Source organism: Leptosomus discolor, chromosome 18 (assembly GCF_034619465.1).
Source record: "Leptosomus discolor isolate bLepDis1 chromosome 18, bLepDis1.hap2, whole genome shotgun sequence".
Classification (NCBI taxonomy): Eukaryota; Metazoa; Chordata; class Aves; order Leptosomiformes; family Leptosomidae; genus Leptosomus; species Leptosomus discolor.
This window is the reverse complement of record NC_141408.1, coordinates 2,445,153-2,467,942: the sequence shown is the minus strand read 5'-3', so window position 1 is coordinate 2,467,942 and position 22,790 is coordinate 2,445,153. Positions and strand designations below refer to the sequence as shown.

The 22,790-nt window shown below is 58.4% G+C and overlaps 1 protein-coding gene across 1 annotated transcript in view; it reads right to left on the bottom strand.

The window, feature by feature from the left end:
• Positions 1–22,790, bottom strand: part of TMEM132E (transmembrane protein 132E) — a 38,460-nt gene that overhangs the window by 4,609 nt on the left and 11,061 nt on the right. The window contains exons 2-6 of the mRNA XM_086475398.1: positions 9,477–9,622; positions 7,834–8,731; positions 6,740–6,880; positions 2,888–3,080; positions 2,547–2,690 (exon numbers count right to left, since the gene is read on the bottom strand). Of these exons, the coding sequence (XP_086331524.1) occupies positions 2,547–2,690; positions 2,888–3,080; positions 6,740–6,880; positions 7,834–8,731; positions 9,477–9,622 (1,522 nt within the window). The remainder of the gene's footprint in view (positions 1–2,546; positions 2,691–2,887; positions 3,081–6,739; positions 6,881–7,833; positions 8,732–9,476; positions 9,623–22,790) is intronic.

Sequence of the window (22,790 nt, the reverse complement as noted above, 5' to 3'; positions counted from 1 at the left end):
GGCTCTGCTTCTATGGCGAGGAGCTCCCCCCTTGGTACAACCTCCAGCATGGGATCAAGGGGACACGTCTTCTCCAAGGCCCTCGGGAATGGGAAGAGCCACCACAGCCAGTGGCAGCCCATGTTGGCCAGCCGGGAGTCCTGGCAGAGGCTATGGGTGACCAGGGTCCCTGGGGCTCAGTTCCACTGAGCTGACTTGCTCCTGGTGGGTCCTCAAGCAGCTGTGGATGGTGGGCTCACGTCCTGGTTTGGCTGGGACAGAACCCCAGCCCAGCCATGCCGGGCAGGCCATAGCAGTTTTGAGTCAGCCAGGGCAGCTGGCCTGAGTGAGCTACAGGGGTAGTCCCTACCCTAATGTCATGAACACTATAGAGGGGGAAGGTTTGCTGAGGAGAGGGGGCTCCTGTAGGATTTCTGGGCTCCTCAGGACTGCTGCATGGTTATTTGGCTGAGTATAACTTTCTGTGCCTTTGTTGGTAGTAGTGCTGTTTCATTAAATCTGTTTTCATGTTAACCCACGGGTCTCCTCTACTTTTCCCAGTTCCCCTTCCTGCCTGGTGAGGGGTTGTTGGGTGATTCAGCAACTGTTATAGTTTAGCCCTGGATATGGTCTAAACAGCTCATAAGAAAGGCTCATATAGCAGGTGAGGTTGAGCATCTCCCATGGAGCATCGCTGGCAGCTGAGGTGGCTCTTCCACTCCCTGCATGTCCCTCAACAGGTACGCAGCCCCCAAGGCCACCATGCGGGCAAGGCAAGGGGGATTATTTCTATGCTACCTTGAGTGATGAGTTCCTCCTCTCTGGGCTGTGCATGGGCAGTCACCCTGTGTCACTACAGAAGGGGATGAGGATGACAACTCCCACCTGTGCTCTCCCAACAACCTTCGCATGTGGCCCTGGCACCTCCACAGCCATGTCCACACCAGGTCCGGGGCATATTCCCTCCATGTTACACATGAGGGCAACCACCACCAAGCCACAGACAGCGGGGGGAGAAGCAGCTCCCCAGCCCTCCTTTGTGTTAAATTATTTACAGTAACAGATAGCACATCCCACGATGTAAGCTTTGATTTATGTAACAGGTTTATAGCCCTAACACCGTAATCATACTCCCCAATCTCAGCAGGTAACTGAGAGCTCCCTCGGAAATGAAGCTCCGACACAAACACAAAATAACTCAGCAAGAAATTGCATGGGGCTCCAAGCGGTAAGCAGGAGGGGAGCTGGGGCTGGAGGTCTGCTCCACACATTATTCATCCCAGCTCATGTGCACATGTCTGCTCCCCCTCAGGTCTGGGGACAGTGTGTAAATAGATTTATGAGTAGGAAGGCAGCACCTTAAACAGTTTAAGTGTCTTGAGTCCATCCTTAAGTGTATTACTGCTCCAGTGTTTTATCACACTGTGGAGGACCGGTCTCCATAAATTAGACCCAGTGCTGTAAATTGCACCGATCAGAGTTTTACTCAAGAACTTGGATAAACAGTTTGTGACACTGGCTGTCACCCAGCTGTGCACCCATGGACCACCAGGGAGAGCAAGTCCCAATGGGGCTGGGGCTCTGCCCATCACCCCTGGCTTGGCTGGGAGAGCAGCTGGTGGCTGCTAGCAAAGAAAGGGAGAAGGGGGTATGTCCCCCAGCCTGGGGAACATGGGAGAGCCCAGACCCTCAGCATGGCTCCCTGCCTCTGCCTGACACAGTGGGGACACAGAGAGGGGTGGCTGGCTGGGTGTGTGGGGACAGGGGTGGGAGGTGTTTAGGAGAAGTTAACAATGTCTAGGGATGGGTGGGTGGATGGAAACGGTGATAGAATAATACAGGCAGGTGGACAGATAGATACATACAGTGAATGAAAAACGTGTATGGATGAATGGGCCTGGTGATGGAAAAATCATGGGTGGATTTGAAGACTGACTGCTGCCTCAGTGGCTGGCGCAGACGCAAGGACAATCGCTGCTGCTGCAACAGTGAGCCTTTTGCGTTCACCAAGTGCACACTGAGTGCAGCTCATCTTGCTCCCCTCCCTCATCCCCCCTTTTCCCTCCATCATCCCCAACTGCCTGGCTTGTCCCTGCAGACCTCACTAGGGCCAGCCCCCAGCCCCAGTCTGAGCTCAGCCTGGCATCCCATCAGAACGGGAGATAAATGTCACCCAGAGGCACAAGGAAAGCTGCTGATGGAAATGTGCAACCTGCATCACAAGATGACAATATTTCACCTTATCAGCACTAAGGGCCTTGATAACCCATAGTTATTGCTGCTGCCTCGTGCCAGCCTGCAGCATCCCGCAGCCTCTCCGGGGACAGTGACAGTGGTTGTCCTTCTCTCAACAGATCCCAGGGAAAGGCACACGGGGACTGAAGCCACTGAGGGGATGATGGCTGGGACGGAGTGGGCTTGTGTGGCACATCAGCTCAGCCACCAGCCTCCAGCTCATCCAGCCTCCAGCTCATCCAGCCTCCAGCCCCCACGGCTACGAGGGTCAGCACTCCTGAGGGTAGCTCAGCCCCTTGCTAGGGCCACAAGAGCCCCCTCCCCGCACCCACCTTGATGATGTCTTCGTTGTTGGACTTGCACTCAACCATAGCAGAGACATCCATGATGACACCGCTCAGCTCAATGGCGATGACCTTCACGGGAATGGCCACTGTCCGTCCCGTCAGGATGGCCGTATTGATGATTTCTGTGTCCTGAAAACAGGGCGCAAAGGGGACCATCACATTAGAGGACAGCCTGTCCCCTCCTCTCCTGCTCCAGCCCTGGGGCAGAAATGACCTGTGGGTGGGTGGGATGCATAGGTGCTATGGGGCAGATGGGCTGGTCTGAGACCCAACCCATCCCCAACGTCAAAGCAGATAAGCTAAGCAGAGGGCAGGAACCTGCTCACCATGGCCAGGGGCACAATGGCCCGGATGTCCCTCTGGATGACCGTCAGCTCCGTCACCACCTTCTCCAGGTCCGGCGGTGGGTTGCGGCCCCGGTAGTCAATGTGCCACATGATGCGGCGCGTCACCGACTGGCTGGTGAAGTTCTCCATCTCAAAATCCAGCTGCATGATCTCAGAGGAGGAGTCCCCGTCCCTGGGCAGGGGGACAGGAGGGGGACGCGGTGAGCTGGGTGCCCCAGGTCCTGCAGACAGCTCAGAATCAGTGCTGGGCGGTCCCCTCTAGTGATGCAGAGCATCCCCTGTGGTCTTTTCTCAGTGTCCCCATGCCTGCTGGGGGGACCGTGCTGTGGGTACCACCACAATGCTTATTCCCAAACACAGCAGTCCTGATCCCCCGCTCTGCCAGGGGCTGCTCCAATGAGACTTCCCATGGGAATCTTCCCAGTGGGAGAGAGAAACACATTTCACTGCCTCTCCCCAGTGGGGAAAAACCTCAGCAGCTCAAGCAGATGCTCTCCAAAGGCTGCTGGGTGATATATTATCACAGGGTGAGTGTGTGGCCACGGCCCCGGGCAATGGTGGGCAGCTGCAGGCATTGCCCTTGTCTCCCCAGCTCGATCTTCCCAGCAACATAGCCAGATTTACCACCCCAGGCTGCTCCCACCTGCACGCTCATCTCCTGCAGGTCAAACCCCAAGTGTCCCACACCCAGGAGGGCAGGGTGCTCAGGGACAGCAAATAAGTCCCTGTATCAGTCCAGCCCAAGCCATTGACTTTACAGCCCCTTCCATGGGGACCACACAGGGAAACTGAAGCATGGGAGAAAGAGGTTCAACTGCAGACAGCAGATGGGACAACACTGAGCTGAGACTCAAGGCAGGCCTGTCCCCCAGCCTGCACGGGCAGCCATGGGGGTGCACAGGCAGGGGATGGGGGAGGTGGACAGGACCAGCAGGGGCGGATGGCCCCGAGACCATCAGCTCATCAAAACCTCATGCATTTAATGCCACTGCTGAGGACAACGGGACCCAGAGTTAACGGACAGGCAGCGAACATCCCTGAGGCAGGATGGGATGGAGAGGCTGCCAAACCTGGCACATAGTGTCAGTCTAAGGGGACGATGGGACTCAGCAGCTGATGTTCCTTGTCCTCTGTGTCACAGCTTGGACACAGTCTGACGGCAGCAGCGTAAATCACTCTTACACCCCATCCCAAAGAGTAAACCTTCCCAGATGCGATCCTGCCCTCCAATCTCTGTCTCTGACCCACAAATCCCTTGGGGAGACTCGGGGTTCAACCTCCCCACCAGGCCAAACTTCTCCATTGCTCCCCCAAAACAAGAGCATCCCTAGGGGACACCCCAGAGCCCCCACAAACTGCAGAGCCAGCAAAAGCCCCCCCAGAGCAGGCGGAGGGAGAGAAGCAAGGAAAATGAAATCCCTGCGGAAAGGGAAGATGGGACCGGCTCTGCACTAATCTTGCAGTGTAGCAGCCACTGAGAAAGTCCCATTGATCTGGGGATGCAGGATACAGTTGGGTTTCTTTCTGCTAAATATCTAGCAAGTGAAAGGGAGCAGAGAAAGAGGAGGACTGGCAAATCCTGCTTCAGCAGCAGGAATGATGGCTTTGCACCAGCGCTGCTGCTGTGTCTGGGGTCCTGCTGGAACTTTGTGCCCCCGAGGCAGCTACAGGGGTGCAAGGTGAATTGCCAGAGGCCACCCAGTCTGAAGAAGGGGATTTGGCTGCTCACTGCCTCTTCCAACACAAAAGTATTAAATACAGCTGCAAAGAGCAAGATTCAAAGGCAAACCAGAGCTGCGGCTTCATGCCAGGGGCGGTTCGGCGCTGGGACTCCTCGCCATGGGGTGCCCCTAGGCATCCCAGGAGCCCTGCCAGGGGCCAGCCACCATCTTCTGCCCTCCCTGAGCATCGTCTGCTCTCAGCCATGACAGAGAAGAGCCAGGCTGCCCAGACGGGAAACTTAGGATACAGCTGCCAGGGTGCAAAACATCCAAAATGGGCTATTATCACTCCAAAGCTCAGGGCTCTTGCCCCCTCCTTCCACAGCCAGTGCTGCCAAAAGCCCCCAGAGCCTCAGTGAAGCAGACTCCTCCGACTGCGTAGCCTGGAGGGCAACACGGCTTTGAGTCATTCATACTTTCCATTCTGTTAATATTTGATGGAGTTGTTTGTCTAAAAGGTGATTGTAATCACTTTAAATTCATCCTCCGTCTCTAACCTTTGCAGGCTGATTTGAAGCAGCGGCAGACAGGGAGAGGGGGAAGGGGGAGAGGAGAGGATCTTGCTGCTGGCAGGTCTGGCAGCCGTGTGCAGGAGTGCTGGGATGGCCATGCAGAGGATGGGGGGGCTCATGGCCCCGGGGACACTCCAATGTCAGCCACGGGGCTGTGGGCTCAGATGCTGCAGTTGCATTTTGTATTTGGAAGCAATGGTGTGGGGTAAAGGAAAATCCACTCTCCGGGTAAGTCCTTTGGAGGGGTTTCCTGCAGATAGATTTTGAGGTCATGTTCGAAGCAGTCAGAGCTGAGGAACTTCTTCCTGCAAGAGCTCATCTCCGCCTTCGCTCACTTTTGGGGTGGGGGGCAGGGATATGGGGAGATTTCCAATGCAGAGGGCAGGAACGGCTCGAGCACATCAACTCACTTTAACCCAGCTCCCGGTGACACTTGTCTCTCTTTTCCCAAAGACACAGCGATGGAGATATCACAGCCTGGGAACAATTGCTTTCCAGCACTTCAGAGTCTTTCCTGTTGGTGGTTTTGATCCCGTGCCCATCCCCTGCCCTTGCTCACCGTGTCCTGCCCACTTGGATGCAAGGAGCAAAGCTGCCCCTTGCCCGTGCAGCCTCTCTGCACTCACAGACCAGTCCCACATCTCCCCTTCTCCAGGCTGAGCAGCCTCTGGGTTTTCAACTTGGCTTTGTGGGTCCTCGCTCCTTCAGATCATTCTCATTTCTATCCCCTGGACTCTCCTCAACCAACTCCAGCCCTTCCCAGAGCCCCAGGAATGGGCATCATCCTTATGTGTAGCAGGGCAGAACTGGCTCTGCCTGTCTCAGCTGCTGCCTTGGTTTGTGCTCCCCATCTGACACTCATCCATCACCTTAGGATCTAGAAGTGACCTTGCCTGGGGACTGCTCCACTTCCTTCCCAGGGGAGACACCAGGATAGTCAGCAAAGAGCTGCTGCCTCTCCTGGTATTAAAACTATTTAAAAAATTCAAGTACCTCACCCCAAACTGAGGGATCCCCCATGGCTTCACAATTCAGCCCCAAAATCCACCACAAGTGCCCACCAGCATCTGACATGGCCAGGTGATCCCAGCTCAGAGCCAGGGATTCAGCTGGTACGTGGTACCAATGACTTCTGAGCGCATTGCATAGCTCAAGCCCCAGTCTGGTCACCTGTGTTGACCACAGAGCAGAACCCACCTGAACACACCACTTCACCCAGCCCTTGGGCAGCTGCCTGCCTGACCACAAACTTGCCCACCTTGGGCCATGAAACCCACCTTCACTGGCCATTTAGCCAGCTGCACGGTGAAGGATAAAAATCACACACAAAATTAAGCTCCTTCCCATGTTGGTGCGGGACCTACCCCAGTCTCAACTGGACTGAAAGTTTAACCCCAAAATTGCTCATCCCCCTCCAGCACCTCCAAGTCCCGTGGTCTGGGCTGTGCACTGCTGTGCCTCAGTTTCCCCTGCCAGCACCCATGGGGCACCAAAGCCAACCAGGCACCCAGGGTGGGGACAAAGGAGGAGTCACTTCAGGCCAAACCCAAGCAATTTCCCCAAACCTCCGGGGCTGGGGGGAGGGGGGGGGCCCTTACCTGGGCCCGGCACCGTCTGCCCGGGCCACATCGACAGTGGCGGTAGAGTGCTTGCCACCCGTCAGCAGCTCCGAGCTCACCAGCCACTGCCTGCTCCTCGACTTGGTGCTGATCAGGTTGACACCTTTCTTGGCCTTCACCCTGCAGAGAGTGACGGTCAGGCCCAGATCCCTCGCTTCCAGGCACCCCTGGACCCTCCCAGGCCCCCCACCATGGGCGCAGGGGGATTTTTTGCTCCAGATCCCTCCTGGCTGTCAGAAACATCATCCGTGCTGGCAGCAACAGCCACGGGGCTGAGTCCAACCCAGCCCCCCTTTTTCACAGGATTTTGTCCCCCCATCACCCCTCCAGCAGGAGTTTGGTCCCTCAGCCCCAGTGCTGCTCCCCAGGACAGTTAATGCCCCTGTGGTGCTGGGTGTCCCCAGGGTGAAGGACAGAAGAGCCTCAAGTGCCATGTCCCCCATGCCAGGGGCTTGCTGCTGGCCCGATGGCCACGGGGACACTTGTAAATGACCTTCAAGGAGATGTGGCAGGGGCTTGTCCCCCCATCCTTAGGGACACACAGAAATGGGGTTCCTCCCATACCTCCCCGTACTGGGCCACTCAGCACCTCTCACCCACTGCCCCATTCTGCTCCCATACCGGCTCTGGGGCAGGACGGGGGGGACACAGGGAGCCCCTGCTCATCCCACAGCACCCCCATGGCCATACCGCACCTTGTCCCCAAAGTGGCTGTGAACAAACCCACAACTGTTGTCAGGGCCCTAATCCCAATCCAAGGAGCACTGGGAGGGTGAAGGCACCAGCCCAGAGTGGCGATGCAGAGATGGAAACCCTGGATGAACTTCCCTTCCTTTCCCTCCAAGAAACTCCCACTGCAAAGCCCAAAAATGTTGCAAAACCACGCGCCGGCCGCTCCTCTGACCTCCTTCACCTTCACAAAGCCCTGCCAGCCCCTGGCAGGTCCCATAAATGCAACATGTCCTCATCATCCTCACCCTCCTGTCCATGGCTGCCTTCGCACAGCCCAGCCGAAACAACCACCCCCTCGAAAGGCGTCTGCTCCTGGAGTGGGGGCAGTCTCGGGACCCTACCTGAGCGTGAAGTGCTCCACCGTGGAGTTGGACATCAGGTAGAGGAGGATGCTCAGCACCTCGCCCGGCTTAAGGGGCTTGTCGGGCAGGCGGATGAAGATGTTGCTGTCCAGATGATGCTCCTGCATGGGCGGCCCGGGGAGGGGCTGCAGGAGGCTGACGCTGCCGATGCGCAGCAGCGGGTGCTGCGTGGGACCCTCAGTCCTGGCTCCCCCAGCCCCGCGGCGGGGAACCGTCTCCCCAAGGCACTGGCCAGCCCCGTCAGGGGCATGGAGGGTGTAGTACAGCTCAGCTTGCTGGCTCTCACCTGGCACCTCCAGGCTCTCAGGGCTCTTCCGCCTGCCCAGCGGCATGGCCGGGGGGCCAAACCAGGCGTGGGGCAGCTCTGCCTGCACCAGGCACATGGCCAGGCTGCCCCGCAGGCGACAGGAGCTCTTGATCTCACGGGCATCGCGGAAAGCATGGAGCCGCACACAGGGCAGCCGGTCAGTGACATCAAAGTCATCCCAATCCCGTCCGGCTACGTAGAAGAGCACTTGGACCACGGGCTGGTTGGCCACCAGCCGGGGCTGGATGATGAAGGCGCGCACCTTCCAGTTGACGGTGAGGCGGTCAGGGACCTCCAGCGTGCTGGAGGGCTGCAGCTGCTCCTTGGGCAGCACCAGCCCTGTGCTGAAGGGTCCCAGGGTGACGTTGAGGATGGGCAGCTCCTTGGTCTGGAAGACAACGAAGGGCTCGGAGCGTTGCAGCGGAGCGCTGCCATTGCCCACTGGGCTGGCTCCCACCTCCTTGAGGAAGAAGGCCAAGCGGGTGTTGGACAGGCGGTAGCTCACGGGCAGCATGATGGCACCAGGGGGCTCAGTGGGCTCAGGGCTGGGGGCTGGCCCCTTGACGTGAGCTGCAGAGGGGATGGAGAGGGCGGGTTAGTGTGGGGTATCCCCTTCCAAAGCATTTCCTGAGCCCCAGAGCAGGGAGAGCAGACCCAGGCAGGAGCGGTCCAGCGCCACAGCAAGGAGGAGCTGGTGCTTCAGCCCCTGGACCCCTTGCAAGGGCAGCAAGAGCCTGGCTGCATTTCTCTGCTGCAAACCCAAAACATAGAAAACCTACCCAGGACCTTCAGCACTGTTGTGCTTCCTGGTGGGTGGCTCCAGCCTCACCAAACCCATCCTCAGCGTGGGATGGGGTGTCCAGCAAGGAAGGTTGCTCAGGGGCTGCCCAAGGCTGGGCCAGGGTATGCTGAAGCCACTTCCAATCCCAGTATTGTCCCTTGGGAGCCCGAAGCACTGGTCACACACCATGGCACCCATGCCAAGGCACCAGCCAAAACAGCAGAGACCCACTCATCCCAGACCCAGGGCATAACTGGCTATATCCCTCCTTCCAAATGTGCAGAGAAAAGGATGCTGAGTTTCCTCAGAGGCTTGTCACCAAAAATTAGGCAGCTCCAGGCTAATTTTTGGCTGGCAGATCCCAACAAGTATCTATGATCAAGGCTTTCCTCCTGCTTTTAGCTCCTAGATCACATGGGAAATGTGGCTAAATTGGCACCTTTGCCCCAGACCTGCTCCGTCCCTGTGGGCTGTCTGTAAGGGTGGTGTCACGGCTGGTTTGTCACCCGTCACCCACCCAGGGGTGCCACCCACACAGTGCTGTCCCTCTGTTGTTGGCCCAGCCCCAATTTTTCCAGGTATTGATGATGACGTTGGTGCCGCCTTTTGCAAGTCCCAGCAGCGCCCAGGTCTGACAGCCCTTAGGAAATCTCTTTTGCCCTTCATTTTGACCATTTTGCCTTAAAAAAAAAAAAAAAGAATAAACACCATACAGGCAAAGCGTCAGCCCCTGCACAGGCAGCGTGCAGCATCCACTGGCTACATGCTCCTGGAGGCCAGAGATGCCCGAGTCTCTCAGAGGTTGCCAGCTGCCCCACTGCTGCAGCCAGTGAGCAAAGTGAAACCCCATGAAAAATCTTTCTGCTACAGCAGATGCTCTGAAAGGCAGTCGGTAATCGGGCCGATGGCACGTGCTACGCTGGCAGCTGCGGGAGTCTGGAAGACATCTCAAGGTCTTTGCATCTGCCAGTGGCTGCCAGCAATTCCCACGAGGCCTGGGTCGTCCTCCCCTCCCCGCCTCGGCTCTCCGCCAGCCCCGTGCACCCACCGATCCCGGCGCTGATTGCAACCGCTCCCAAGTGGCTGCCGAGCTGGAGAGCCCAAATTACCTGTGTCAAACAGCAGCAAAAGGTGCAGATGTGACAGCTCAGCTCCCTGGAATGGCTTGGCCCCCGCCCCGGCAGGGGCTTTGGAGCATGCCTGGACCCAGGGGCTTTCCCCAGCATGGCCTCAGCCGGGCCCCCTGGGGCTGAAGGCGAAGCAGGACCCCACAGCCCATGCAGAGAACTCTCTGCTGTGGGGCATGGGGGAATTAAGCAGCTTAGAGGACCCATAAAAGGATTAGCACTTGATATGAGGACAGGTAGCACCCGCAGCTACATTGCCTGGGAAGCACCCAGCCTGCACCCAGCCGCCTGCCAGTGAGGGCACCCGCTGCCACTCATGCACTGGGAGGGCAAAAGCAGCCAGTTTTTTATCTGCAATTTGGCATCCAGCCCTGGCTTGTGACAGAGACCTCCAGCCCGAGACCCCAGCAACCGGCTCCTTCCTCCTTGCCATGGGGATTCTCTGATGGCAAATAAGGGTTGGGGGGGGGCAAGGAAAGCCCCTCTCCCCTCTGCAGCCAGACAGAGATATGCACTGGAGACCCTGCTCAACTCAGATAAGCCACCATGGCAATCGCCAGCTCGGTGTGGTAAAGTCCTACTGTGGTGGGGACACCCAGGGTGTCCCTGATACCAAGCTCAGGTACAGACCTGCACCCTGGCCATGCTGGATGGGGGAAAGGAGCAGGGACAAGTTGGGATGGAGATTAAGGTGACAGTCACGATTAATTCAGCACAGGTGGATTGCCAGCACGCAGAGAAGCTATTTCCTTCCACAGACAAAATGCATTTGAATGATGTTATAATTTGTCACCAGGAGGAGGACCAGACCAGCGCCTCCATTCCTTGGCCATAAACTAATCCTGCCAGGAGAACGTCTAACCCAGCCATATCCAGCCCATGGTGGGTGGCAGAAGGGTGGATCCCAGCCCAGCCCAGCCCAAGCCTCTGCACCGCGGAGGGACAGAGTGGGGAGGGAAGGAGAAGCGAGGAAGGTGATGCGTGGCTGCATGGATGCATGGCTGCTGACTAGGTAGCAAGGAAGAAAGGGTGGATAAGGATAAATGAACCAGCAGGGAGAATAGAGGGTGCCTGGATGGATGGATGGATGGATGAATGGATGGAGACAGGCAGATCAGAAATGGCTGGACAGCAAGAAAATAACTCTAGGAAGGTGAAGAAGAGGTGATGGACGGCAGGATAGATGGAAGGATGGACAGAAGAACAGACAGCACAACAGCTCAGGAGATGGAAGGAAGACAGATGGAAGGAGAAAGGATGGATAGAAGGCTGGACAGACAAGCAAAACAGCTCAGGAGACTCTAGTCCCCACACCACTGTCCCCAGCCCCTGCCCTGGTTTCTAGCAGCCCCCAGGAGGGAAGGTGGCTCTCATGCCCCCACCTCTGGCTGGGTTTGAGGGTGCAGAAGGACTAAGCCCTGGTTGCTGGCTCTGCTCTCCGGCCCACTGTGGTTAACGGGATTTGCAGCGCCTGACCTGTATTCTCGAGTTTATTAGGCCGACGCAGAGGGGACCATATGGTCCTTCCACGCTCGCAGCTCAGCACCGCAAGCAAAAAGGCAGATCTCCATGGCTGGCCAGACTCCGAGTGGCCCAGGGGCTGCCTGGACCCGGCCCCCCTCCCTGGGCTGTGGAGCCACCCCAGCCCCACAGCAGGATGGGACAGGACTGCCGAGTGCCCCTCCTTCCCACCCCACAGCAGCCCACAGGGAGCTGGGGTGACCTGCGCTCCAGAGCAGGTAGAGGGGGGAAGAAAGGGAGATGGAAACACACAACTGCCAGTGACCCCCTTGACAAGTCCCCACATCTGCCTGGCCAGATGTGCCCTGCGCCGGTCACAGCCGCGTGGCCAGATGGGCTGAGCTGCTCCCCCCGCCTGGGAGGGCAAACGGGGACAGCGGCAGCACCCTCCAGCCCTGCCAAGGGGTCTTGATGCTTCTGGGGGTCTCAGCACCAAAAGCCCATGACCGGCCCCTCCTCGTCAAGGGCCCCACCGTAGGGTTTTGGTCACCACCAGCCACCCTCCTACTCCATCCCCCCTGCTCAGGGATGCTGAACTCAGACAGATGGACACACAGGAGAAGAGGCTGATGGACAGACTAGCTGAAGCTATAGCTGGCGGGGAACAATGGCTCCTTTGCCTTCCCTTCTTGCCCCAAATCCCCAGCAACTGGGGCACGGGGGGACCATGGCTTGTCCCCTCCAACCTGCACCCACTGCAGCCCCACCAGCCCCACTCCTGCTCCCATCCAACTGTCCGGAGGCCAAAGAGCCACCTCCTCCTCCTCTTCCCCTTACCAGCACCGAGCCAGCGCTGAGCTTCAGCTTAGCCCCAGCCCCAGCTGTCTGCCATAGGGATCACTTTAGCCACACTCCAGGGGGGATTTTTATCCTGGCTTATCCTGTGGGATGCGGTGAGGGGCTCCCAGCACATATATCCCTACTTAGTGGGGGAAGAGTATATAGGAAAAGCACTGGAGAAGAGGGAGGGGAGGTTTGAGTTCATGCCAATAGGGTTAAAACCTCTTCTCATGTTAACAGGCAGCATCAGGGGCTTGGCGCATCAACAGGCCAAACGCAGCTCCAAGGGAGATGCCAAAATACCAGTGATGTGAGACACCAGCCCCAGCTCCCCCGGCTCCTGCCAGGCCACTGCCACACGCTGCGGCCATAGCCCACGCTAGCCCATCGCAGCTAGGCTTCTGTCATGGTCCCGCCTCAGAGCAAGCTCGGAAAGTTGTCCATAAAGCTGACGCAATGATAAAGCCCTCACTAAATACACAGGGAGGACTGGCCAGGGGTGGCAGGGAGCTGTATTATCATCCCTAGCAGAGGGTTTCACGCTGGCTTCAAGCCTGGCTCATGACTCCTTTGGGTCAACAGTCGCTGGGATTCCTGGCCGCCAGATGAAAAGGCCCGTGAGATTTCATCAGGAGTCCAAGATCCTGTACACAGGCCCTGGAACCCTGCAAACTGCAGCAGCCTGGGGCACAGCTACCATCTCCAGCTCTCTGCAAATGCGAGCTGGGAATGCTTCTTCTCCCAGCCACAGGGCTGCCGGCACCACCAGCAATGCTGGGACTGCTAGTACTCCCATTCTCCCCAAGTCCAGCCCCATGTCAGGGTGACAAGGTGATGATCCTACCCCCAAATCAGGGAGATGAGGGCAGCACATGCTGCTGTCTCCACGTTCCCACATAGGTCAGCACCCAAATGAGCCAATGGGTGATGGATCCATCCGAAATGCCGAGAGCCAAGGGACCACAGCAAAACCCTGCAGTCCCTGAGGAGGAAGCCCAGCCCAGCTATTCTCCACCAGGCCACTACCACGGATGTCTCAACTGCCATTTCATTTCAACCTGGCATAAAGCTGCGCTGCTCCCCCAAGCATCCTGCAGATCCCTGGATGAGGCTTCAGAGACCCAGAATCTGGTGTTCCAGGTTTTGCCCCCACAGCCATCAGGGCCAAGCACAAAGGGGAAACACAGGCAGCAACAGTCCCAAATGCCAGGGATGTGCCACATCTGGAGCTCCCAGGGATGTGCCACACCTGGATGTCCCCACATCTGGATGTTCCAGCTAGAGGCGGCTCCAGCTCCCAGGGAAGGGCTGGGCTCACACACCATCTCCCTACCTGTCCCGGGAACGGGCATTGCACTCATCCGTTTCCCTCCCCACCGAATAGCACTGACTCCCACAGTGTTACACTCCCACCCAAGTGGGGCCAGCACCTCCAAACACCCTAAAAACTATAAAAATGGGAAACAGAGGCCTCCGCCTCCACCCAAAACTCAGTCAGCCCCAACATGAGCCCCCCTCTGCTCCACAGTTCCCTGCAGCTGGGGAAAAAAAAAACAACAGTAATAAAACACAAGCGAGCCCCTCGTGAAAACCTCCAAAACGTTTCCCAGCAGCCAGAGTCTTCAAAATTGTCCTCAGCAACATAAAAGACAAGCAGCTCTCCCTTCCCTCTGATGCGCCAAGAGCCTCCATCTCCAGTCCCAGCTAACTGGAACTCAATTAAGTGAATAATTGTTACAAATGTAAAATTACCTTCCCCGATGGACAGCAGTGAGATGCCCCAGCTGCAGCTGCAGAGAAGGAAGGGATGCAGGGACGATCCCAGCCCCCAGCTCTGCCCACAGCCGCGGCAGTGACGGGGCAACAGGGCCGGGAAGCCCCATGATACCAAGGGCTGCAGCACTCGGCCTGGGAGATTAAACTGGTGCAGGCTTCTCAAAACCAGCCTGGGGTAGGAATTGAGTAGGTATTGGCCAGGAAAAGCGAATCAACCTTCTTGTGAGCAGTCGCGCTGCCTCAAGGGTGGATTCTCTAGTGTCTAATACAGGTTGTGCTCGTGCCTGGTGAGCACTGCTATATTCTTCTGTCTTTTCGGTCCTTGAGACTTGTCCTCTTCCAAAAGGTCCAGCCTGGCTTCATCAGCAGAAGCAATTAAATAAGAAATGCTGGTGGGACTCAGCCTCAGGCCAGCACACAGCCTGTATTTCAGGGCCAGCAGCACTAAAAAAGGGGAACCATCCCAGTGCCACACCAGTCTGTGGTGCTGAGTTCTGCATTTCCCCCAGGAAATATTAAAAGGAGGGGGGTGGGGGGGAAAGCAAGGAACCTACAGGAATAAATAAATATGGCCTAAATGGGATGTGCTGCGCAGAGGCGCAGCCTGCCATAAATTCACAGAGCAGGCAAGGCTTTTACACAGCAGCTACTTTAGAGCAATTTCCACAAATCATGGCAAGGGACAGGCCAGGGGACAGGAGGAGAGGGCCTTTACAGAGGAGGAAGAAAAATGAAGAAATTAATTAAAAGCAGGAGGGGGGGGGGAGAAGGATGACGAAGTGCCTGACCAGGAAGATCCAGAGGGATGCCTAGGGGGAGGCAGCAGGGGCAGCCCCAAGATGAAGCCAGCAGCCCCTGAGGCCCCTGCACATGCTGTGGTGGATCCTGGGCTGTGTGTGTCCCCCCACACCAGGAGCAGGCCTGCGCAGATGGTTTTCCCAAATGACCCCCCTGGGAGCCAGAAGTGGGAGGACAGGCAGCAGGTAAGAGCCCTGAAGGGTGGCCTGGGGAAGCAGAGACAGGGACAGAATCTCCCAAGGGAGAAGTCCCCCTGCATCACAGCGTTGAGGCGGAGGTGAAACAATCACCCCCCCAAAGACAAGTGTCCAGCTCAGATCCCCCCTGTGGCCTCTCTGATCCCTCCCACCATGGCCAGGAGCAAATACATCCTCCCAGCACCCTCCTGATCTGAACACCAAATACAGGCCCTGGGCTGTGCCCCCCGGGCTGCCACCGCCAGCCTGGGCTCTAATATGGTTTCAGACTGATTAGACACCGATTAATTTTTCCCCCTAGTGACGTGTGGTCAGAGCCAGAGCAGGATTCAATTCGAGAGGCGCCCAAGGAGCGCAAGGAGCTGCAGATCATCCCAGCCCCAGACCCCAGCAACTGGGGCTGGGGCCCAGCATCAGCCCCAAACCACACCCCAGCAGCCCCAGAAGCAGGGCTTGGGGACAGGCACTGGGCTGGGGACTTTGTTTTCCCACCCAGCAAAGCAGCCACAGCATCAGACACACACAGCTCGAACACATCCCCTTCCTTTTTTTAATGTAGTTGGTACCCAAGGAGGAGTGCATCCAGCAGCCGCACCGAGCTGGCAGTGACGGGTATTGCATTTTCAATCTTATTTACCTTCAAGAGGGAAAACATAGCTTTTCCTTAAAGAAAAATGAATTAAAAATGAATTCATTCTCAACTTTTGCCAGTCCGGGGGAAGAGCCCAGTGGAGCCCATTTGATCAGGGCAAAACCTGCCCCGTTAACTCTTGTAGGGACTGGGAGGTGACAGTCCCTGCAAGCAGGGGCAAAGCCACCCCAGCAGCATCCGCCTGGGCTTTTAGCAGAGCTACTGAAAAATCAAGGACGGCAAATATTGTCCAATTGGTGGGAAAATGCTAGCCAGCAGGAGAAAGCAGCTTCATCAGAAGATTGTGAATTGCCTTGATTACGGTATCCTCCTGGGAGGCCAGACAAGCGAGCAAGGGGCTCAGCACCCAGTCAGCGGCGAGGGACATATGTGTGCCCAGTGGGGAGCGGCAACAGGTTGGGCAACAACATCCCGAGGAGCAGCCTCTGCATCCCAAACCCAGGGGCATTTGGGGGAGAGATGACAGTCTGTAAATCCCCCAGCCTGGCTGGTGCCTCCCTGAGGGTGGGGATTGCTGGGTCACCATCAAATGTGGCTGGAGGACCCCGTTTCTCACAATTTTCAGGGAAATGGTGAGCTCCAACCTCCTCTCCCCTTGGCGAGGAGCACCAGGACCTGACTTCACACCATTGAACCATTTCTCTTCCTGGCATCCCACGTGGATAAACTCCCTGGGTAGAACCCTGTCCCCAAAGGCACCACTGGGGTCCCCGGCCCCATCATAGCATGTCCCACCCCAGGCACAGCCACCTCCTTCCCTCCCTGGGGGACTGCTCGTTAGCAGAGCCGTGTATTTAATAATAAAAGACTCTGATTAGATTAGCAAGAGTGACCTTTTCCAGATGGATGGGATGCTCGTACGACGGCAGCGACAGGCGCCGCGCGGGAGGGGAACACACCAGCAGCTTGCCGATTCCTCCACACGCCCATCGCAGGCTATTTTGGCCAGGCAATTGCAGGAGCCGAAAAAAAAAAAATCAGATTATGCCATATAATCACCCCTTCCCTCACCCATCATCTCCCAGGGTGAGGCCACGTCCTGCTGCCCACCTCCCTGTTAAAGCCTGGAGGGCTACGGGTGGGGATGGAGCTGTGATGTGCTGGTGCAGCATCGGGGATGCTCTGCAGGGACCCAGCTGGGTTGGTTTTTCCTTTCCTCCTCTTTTCGAGATGCAGAGAGGCTGGGCAGGAAGGGACCTCAGCACCCAGTCATGGTGGGGTGAATTAAATGGTAGCACTTTAAAAACTCCAAAATTTCTAAAAATTGCTGAGCAATCCCCAGCCAGGGGGTTGCTGCCACCTGATGCCCTGCCTCAGTTTCCCCCAGCAATGCAGCAGGGCTGAGCCTGGGGTACAGCATCATGCACACACAAAAGGATGGTTCTGGCTGAGGGTACGAAGGCACCTAACACATCTCAAAATCCCCAGGGTCAAAACCTGAGATGGATGCTCGCCAAAATCATCGCTCAGAGGATTTCCATCATGCCACCATCCACATCCCTCATCCTTCTCCCAACAACAAACACCAAGAGGACAACAGGGGTAGAAGAAAAGGGAATTTCCCGGTGGACTGTCCAATGTTGCACCCCCGCATCCCAGCACAAGCATCCTGCTGGGATTTAAGGTACAGGGGTTGGGGGGAGGTAGAGCGGGCCCTGGGGTCATGCAAGGACACCCTGGAGCCCAAAGCCTTTTGGCTTTCAGCTCTGGGGTGCCCTTGCACGACCCCCTTTTCTGCAGCACCAAAGGTAAAAATTGTACCAGGTTAAACCCAGCTCAGGGGTCGGATCCTGTCCTCTCACCTGCCTTTCAGGGCAAGGAAAGATCCAATTTCCCCTTCTCTGCTTCTGGCTGGAGCCAAGGACGCTTGGCTGCTCTGACCCCTTCGGCAGGGATGGGATGGGGGCTGTTACATGACCAAATGCCGGGTGTCTGTTCCCAGTTCGGCAGCGAGTTATTGCACGTCTCCACCTGCTGGTCTGAAAATCCCCGAGCTGGAAGATGCTCCAAGCTGAAATGGGGATGCGGGGTGATCCATATCCCCCCCCTCACCCCCACTGCCAGGGCTGGGGTGTGCTGGCTGGAGCCCCCCACCAGGTATGGAGCCACAGGCCACAGCATCATCCTTCATCCCCAGTCCCATGCCTGGGACTTCCCCATGGCAGGAGCAAGTGGTGAGAGATATGGGGAGCGCAGTACAGCCCCAACCCCACCGGCAGCGGGACGGAGGCACCTGGGCTGTAGATTCCAGCGCAGGACCCTGCCTCGCGTGCCGGGACAGATGCTGAATAACCCCAGCACCCCTGGACCACTGTCTCTGTGTGAGCGCTGCCTCCAGGAGAGGGGAAACTGAGGCATGCTGCGGGGACGAGGTTCAGCAGGCAGCAGAGAGAAGACGCCAGAGTCCAGGCTCAACCTCACAGATAGCACAAGTTATTTTGCAAACCGGTGGGTAAATCACGCCCCCGCCACCCCATGCCACATCCCAACAGGTCCTTTGCAGCACAACCACACCAAGCACACACCACCAGCAACCCCCACCACAACACGGTCCTGGGGTCCGTCTGTCTGTCTCTCCTGCAAGCCCTTGGACCACCCTGGGGCCACCCCATCCTGAAGGTGCCAAAAAAACCCTTCCTGGAAGTGGCTGATCCGGGGCCAAGTGGCTCCTGGAGCTGCTGATGCCGGCAGAGGAGCACAGCAGGGTCAAGGCTGGTGCTGAGGGTTGCTCTTAAATAAAAAACAAGAGAAAATGGAATAAAATACCCCGGGCAGGGTAGCAGGGTGCTGCTTCGTTGCTGGCTGACGCCCACCGCCAGCCCGAGCGATTTGTAAGAAAGGCTGGGAGAACTAGGAGCTCTCAGCCTCTTTTTTCAGATCCCTCTGAGACCTTTATTTGTTGAGAAAAGGCCAAAGAAGCGACGAGGGCAGCTGCGCATCCTGAAAAGAGCCTAAAAACTCCTAGTAGAGGCTTCTCTCTCCACCAGCACAGGCATCCTCCTGCAGCAGCACAGCAAGCCCCAGCCCCGCATCCAGCACAGGTCACCCTCGCCCGCTTCACACTGGCATCACCATCACGGGGACCCCCACCCATCACATCCCCCAGCCCAGGGGATAGATCCTGCCCAGAGGCCTGAGACCCACAGGGCTGTGGGTGTCCCAGCAACAACAGGGTGGGCTTAGAAATGCCCAGGAGGGGGTGAGGAGCAGGGGGCCACATCCAGCCCCTGCACCGGAGGCAATTCCCAGCGGATCACTTGCATAGGGGTATTTCCCGTCGCCTGCCAGAGAAGCCGACAGCTGCCTTCAGCAGCATCCCGCCATGGGGGAGCGCCGACCCAGACGGCTGAATCTCATGCAGGCAGATTGAGAAGCAGGACATCATGCTTCCCTGCCGGCTGCCAGACCCCTGCCTGCAAACCCCCTGACCTGGGGGTCCCAAAGAGGAGAGCTCTGCCCAGCAAAACCTGCCTGGGCAGCACCCCAGGAAACACCCAGTTTTGGGGTACAGGGGGGCAGCATCAGTCACCCCAAAGGATGCTATGTAAACTTGTGGTGCTTGCCAGCCTGGAGCACCTCTGCTCCTGCTTCTTTGTCGGGGTCTGAGTTTTTTTGAGGGCCAGCTCCCCTCAATGCTCACAACATCCCCCCTCCTCCTTATTTCACCACTGTGGGTGAGCAGCTCCCCAAGCTCCTCAGGGGCTGCAGATGCCCAAGAAAGCCCTGCCTGAGCCCCAGAAATGCCTTGAACGTGGGCTGCTGGTGCAAAATGGAGCTGGGCATGGTCCAGAGACCCCTCTGGCTCCTAGGGGGGTCTTGTTTGAGCTGGGGAGCACTGCCCCTGGGCCCCAGGATATGCCAAGCCCGTGGCCAAAGCTGGGCTGGCAGAAGGGGTCCGAGTGCTCTCCCCAAACTGCAAGCAGCCCCCTGCTTTCTGCTTGGCCAAGCCACCTGCAGGGGAAAGCTACTTTGGCTGGAGCATTTGCAGGGCTTGGTTTTACGTGGAAACCATCTGAAAAAAAAACATCCACGGAAACCATCCCCATGTCCCCTAGGATGCGTGATACCTCTTCAGCCTCATTCGCCAAAAAAAAAAAAAACCCAGCAGCAGGTACCGGCATTCCCAGAGCTGTCCCCAGGCCAGGCCAGGATGTCACCCCAGCCTGGGCACCGCACGGCAGTGATTTGGATGCAACTCAAGGCAAGTGGGGGAATCCCTGCCCAGGCCGCAGGCAGGGGCACCACCGCCAGCCCTCAAAACTCTTGCCCCAAAAGCCACGGAGGGTGGAGGCTCAGAAAGAAACAGAGGGATAGCAGGGGCTGCTCCCCCACCCCCACCCGCCAAAACGATGCCACCTCGGCCGCGCTTGCCGTGTAACTCGGCGCAGGCTGGGAAAGTGCCTGGGTGCGGGTCTGGGGGATAAGCGAGTGGATAATAGCGGATCAAGCCCCTGATTCTCCCACTAAAGCAGCTCTGCATTAAGGAGACAAGAGGCAGGGGAAGCTGGGGGGGTGGGACCGAAGCCCCCTCACCAACGTCCCCTTCTGCGCCCCTGCTCCCTGTCTGGGGGACCAGTCCTCTGCAAGCGCTCCCAAGCCCAAGCTGTCATTTCGTTAAGCCAGGAATAAACTCTAATCTTCACCCACTTCGCTGGGGGGGGGGGGCACAGAGGACCAGGGGAGATGGCAGCTGCGGGAGGGAGGGGGGGTGTCCCAGCCGGGCACAGAGGGGCAGGGGTGACCCTTGGGGGGGGGGGGGGCAGATGGGGCTGGAGGGGAAAGATGGGTGCAACACCACCCCCCACCACCCCCGAATTGCAGACCCACACGTAACGTAGCTGTTGCACCCCCCGCCCGGTGCCCGCAGCACTCACCGGGGAGCAGCAGGGAGCAGAGGCAGCAGAGCAGGGCAGCCGGCCCAGGGCGCATCTTCTCCGGAGAGGCCATTGCAAGGTGGGGGGGGGGGGGGGGGGGGGTGTTAGCCAGAAAGCCGGAGGGCCGTACGGGCCCCGAGCCCCCCGGTGGCAAAAAAAAAAAAAAATAAATAAAAAAAAAAATCCAAACCGAGCACCAAAACCTCACGCAGAAATCCCCTAAATCCAACCACGTGCGAGACGGGAGCAGCAGCCAACGGCGAAATTTCGGGGGGGGGGGGGGGCGGGGGAGACTCGGCTCAGGTAAGGGGGAGGGGGGGCTCAGCTTTGCCCCTCCCAGCTCAGAGAGCAGAGCACCCCATCTCCGGTCCCCCACCCCTCCCCTCCCCGCACCCCAAACCTGCCGCAACCCCCCCCCCCGCCAGTGCCTGCAGGGCGACCGGGGGAGCGCCCAGCCGGCGGGGGCGGGCCTCCCTCCTCTTCCTCTTCCTCCTGGGGAGCCGGGGGAGGGGGGAAGAGCACGTGTAACCCCCCTCCCGGAGGAAAAAAAGAGATGTGCTGATGAAGGATGATGCTGCAGGGCTAGCAGGTCGCCAGCCCCCCCGTACACAAGAATAAAAATAACATTTCCAAGCGCGGTTTTTCAAAAAAGAAAAGAAAAGGAAAAAAAAAAAAAAAAAAAAGCTGAATTCAAGCGCTCCCCCCAGGGGAAAAGAAAGAAAAAAAAAAAAAAAAAAGAAAAAACACCAACGGTAACAAAAACCCACAACCCAAAGCAGGCGGGTGAATAATTAATCCCAGGCAGATGCAATTAAGCGGCGGCAGAAGCAGCTCGGCGACGGAGTCCCCGCATCTGAAGGCAAAGTTTGGGGGAGCGGGGCCGGGGAGCGGCCGCGCCGGTGCCAGGGGGGCCGGGGCTCACCCCCTGCCCTCCTGTGGGGGCTAGGAGCGGGGGGACCCGGCCATGAGCGTGCAAAGGAGGGGGGTCCCAGCCTCCTCTGCCCCCTCCCCCTTCCTCGGCTTAAAGAGGGGGTTTGCACCCCCTCCTGCTCGCAAATGAAACGGAAGAGGGGGTGCGGGAGCCTGGGGAAAGCGGCAAGTTTGGGGGGGTTCTGCCCCTCGCCCCCCTCCAGGCCCCCCCCGCCTGCAGCCGGGGGGGCCCCGCCGCTGGGCGCTCCCGTTGCCGTTCGCCCGGCCGGAGCCGCATCGGGCTCCGGTGGGTGCCAGCGAGGGGAGGGCGGCAGGGGGAGGCGCCTTCCTCCTCCTCCCCCTCCTCCCCCTCCTCTTCGGGCGGGGAGGGGGAAGCCGAGCGGAGCCCCGCTCGCCGCCGGTGCAGAGCGATACGATGCGATGCAATGCCCGGGGATCAACGCAACGCAGCCCCCACCCCCGCTTCCCGCCCCCCCCCCCCGCCCCCGAAGGTTCCCAGACACTCCCCGCCCCCAGCACCCCGAGGGTGCGGCGGGGGGGCTGCACGGCCGGCCCTGTTCTCCCCTGCGTGCCGTGCGCTGCCACCGCTGCGATGCAAGGGGGTAAGAAAAAATCGGGTTTGAGGACCCCCCTCCACCCCGGGCTGAAGGTGGAGGGAGAGGGGGGCAGAGAGATGCGGAGCGATGGGGAGCACACACCTTCTCAACCCCCGAGGTGGAGAAAGCTAGCTGGGTTTGGTAGCATCTCACCATCACGGGGGGTTTGGGTCCTTTCCCCATCCTGATGCTGCAGGGCTAGCAGGTCGCCAGCCCCCCCCCCCACTGTGGCCGGGGAGTCTCCCGTCTCTCCAGCCCCCTCTGCTAGGGCCACCCGGCGGGGCACAGCCTTGTCACCCCACTCCCTGCAGCACGGGGTACACAGGCAGGGCCCAGCCTGCACACGTGGCTGCAGGTGGCTGGGGACCCCCTGGGGATGGGGGATCAGGCTCTGCCTCACCCTCATCACTCGTGGGCTGCCTGGTCCCCTCTGCACCATATACCCAGGGACCCTCTCCTGCAGGGCCTGGAGATGCTCACAGCAGGGCTGGGGAGGGATTCCCCTTGTCTCAGCTTGCCACTGCTGGTCAGGAGCCATGGGAGAGATGGGTTTTTGGGGACTATCACTGCTTTTGCACCCTGGGAATGCCACGCTCC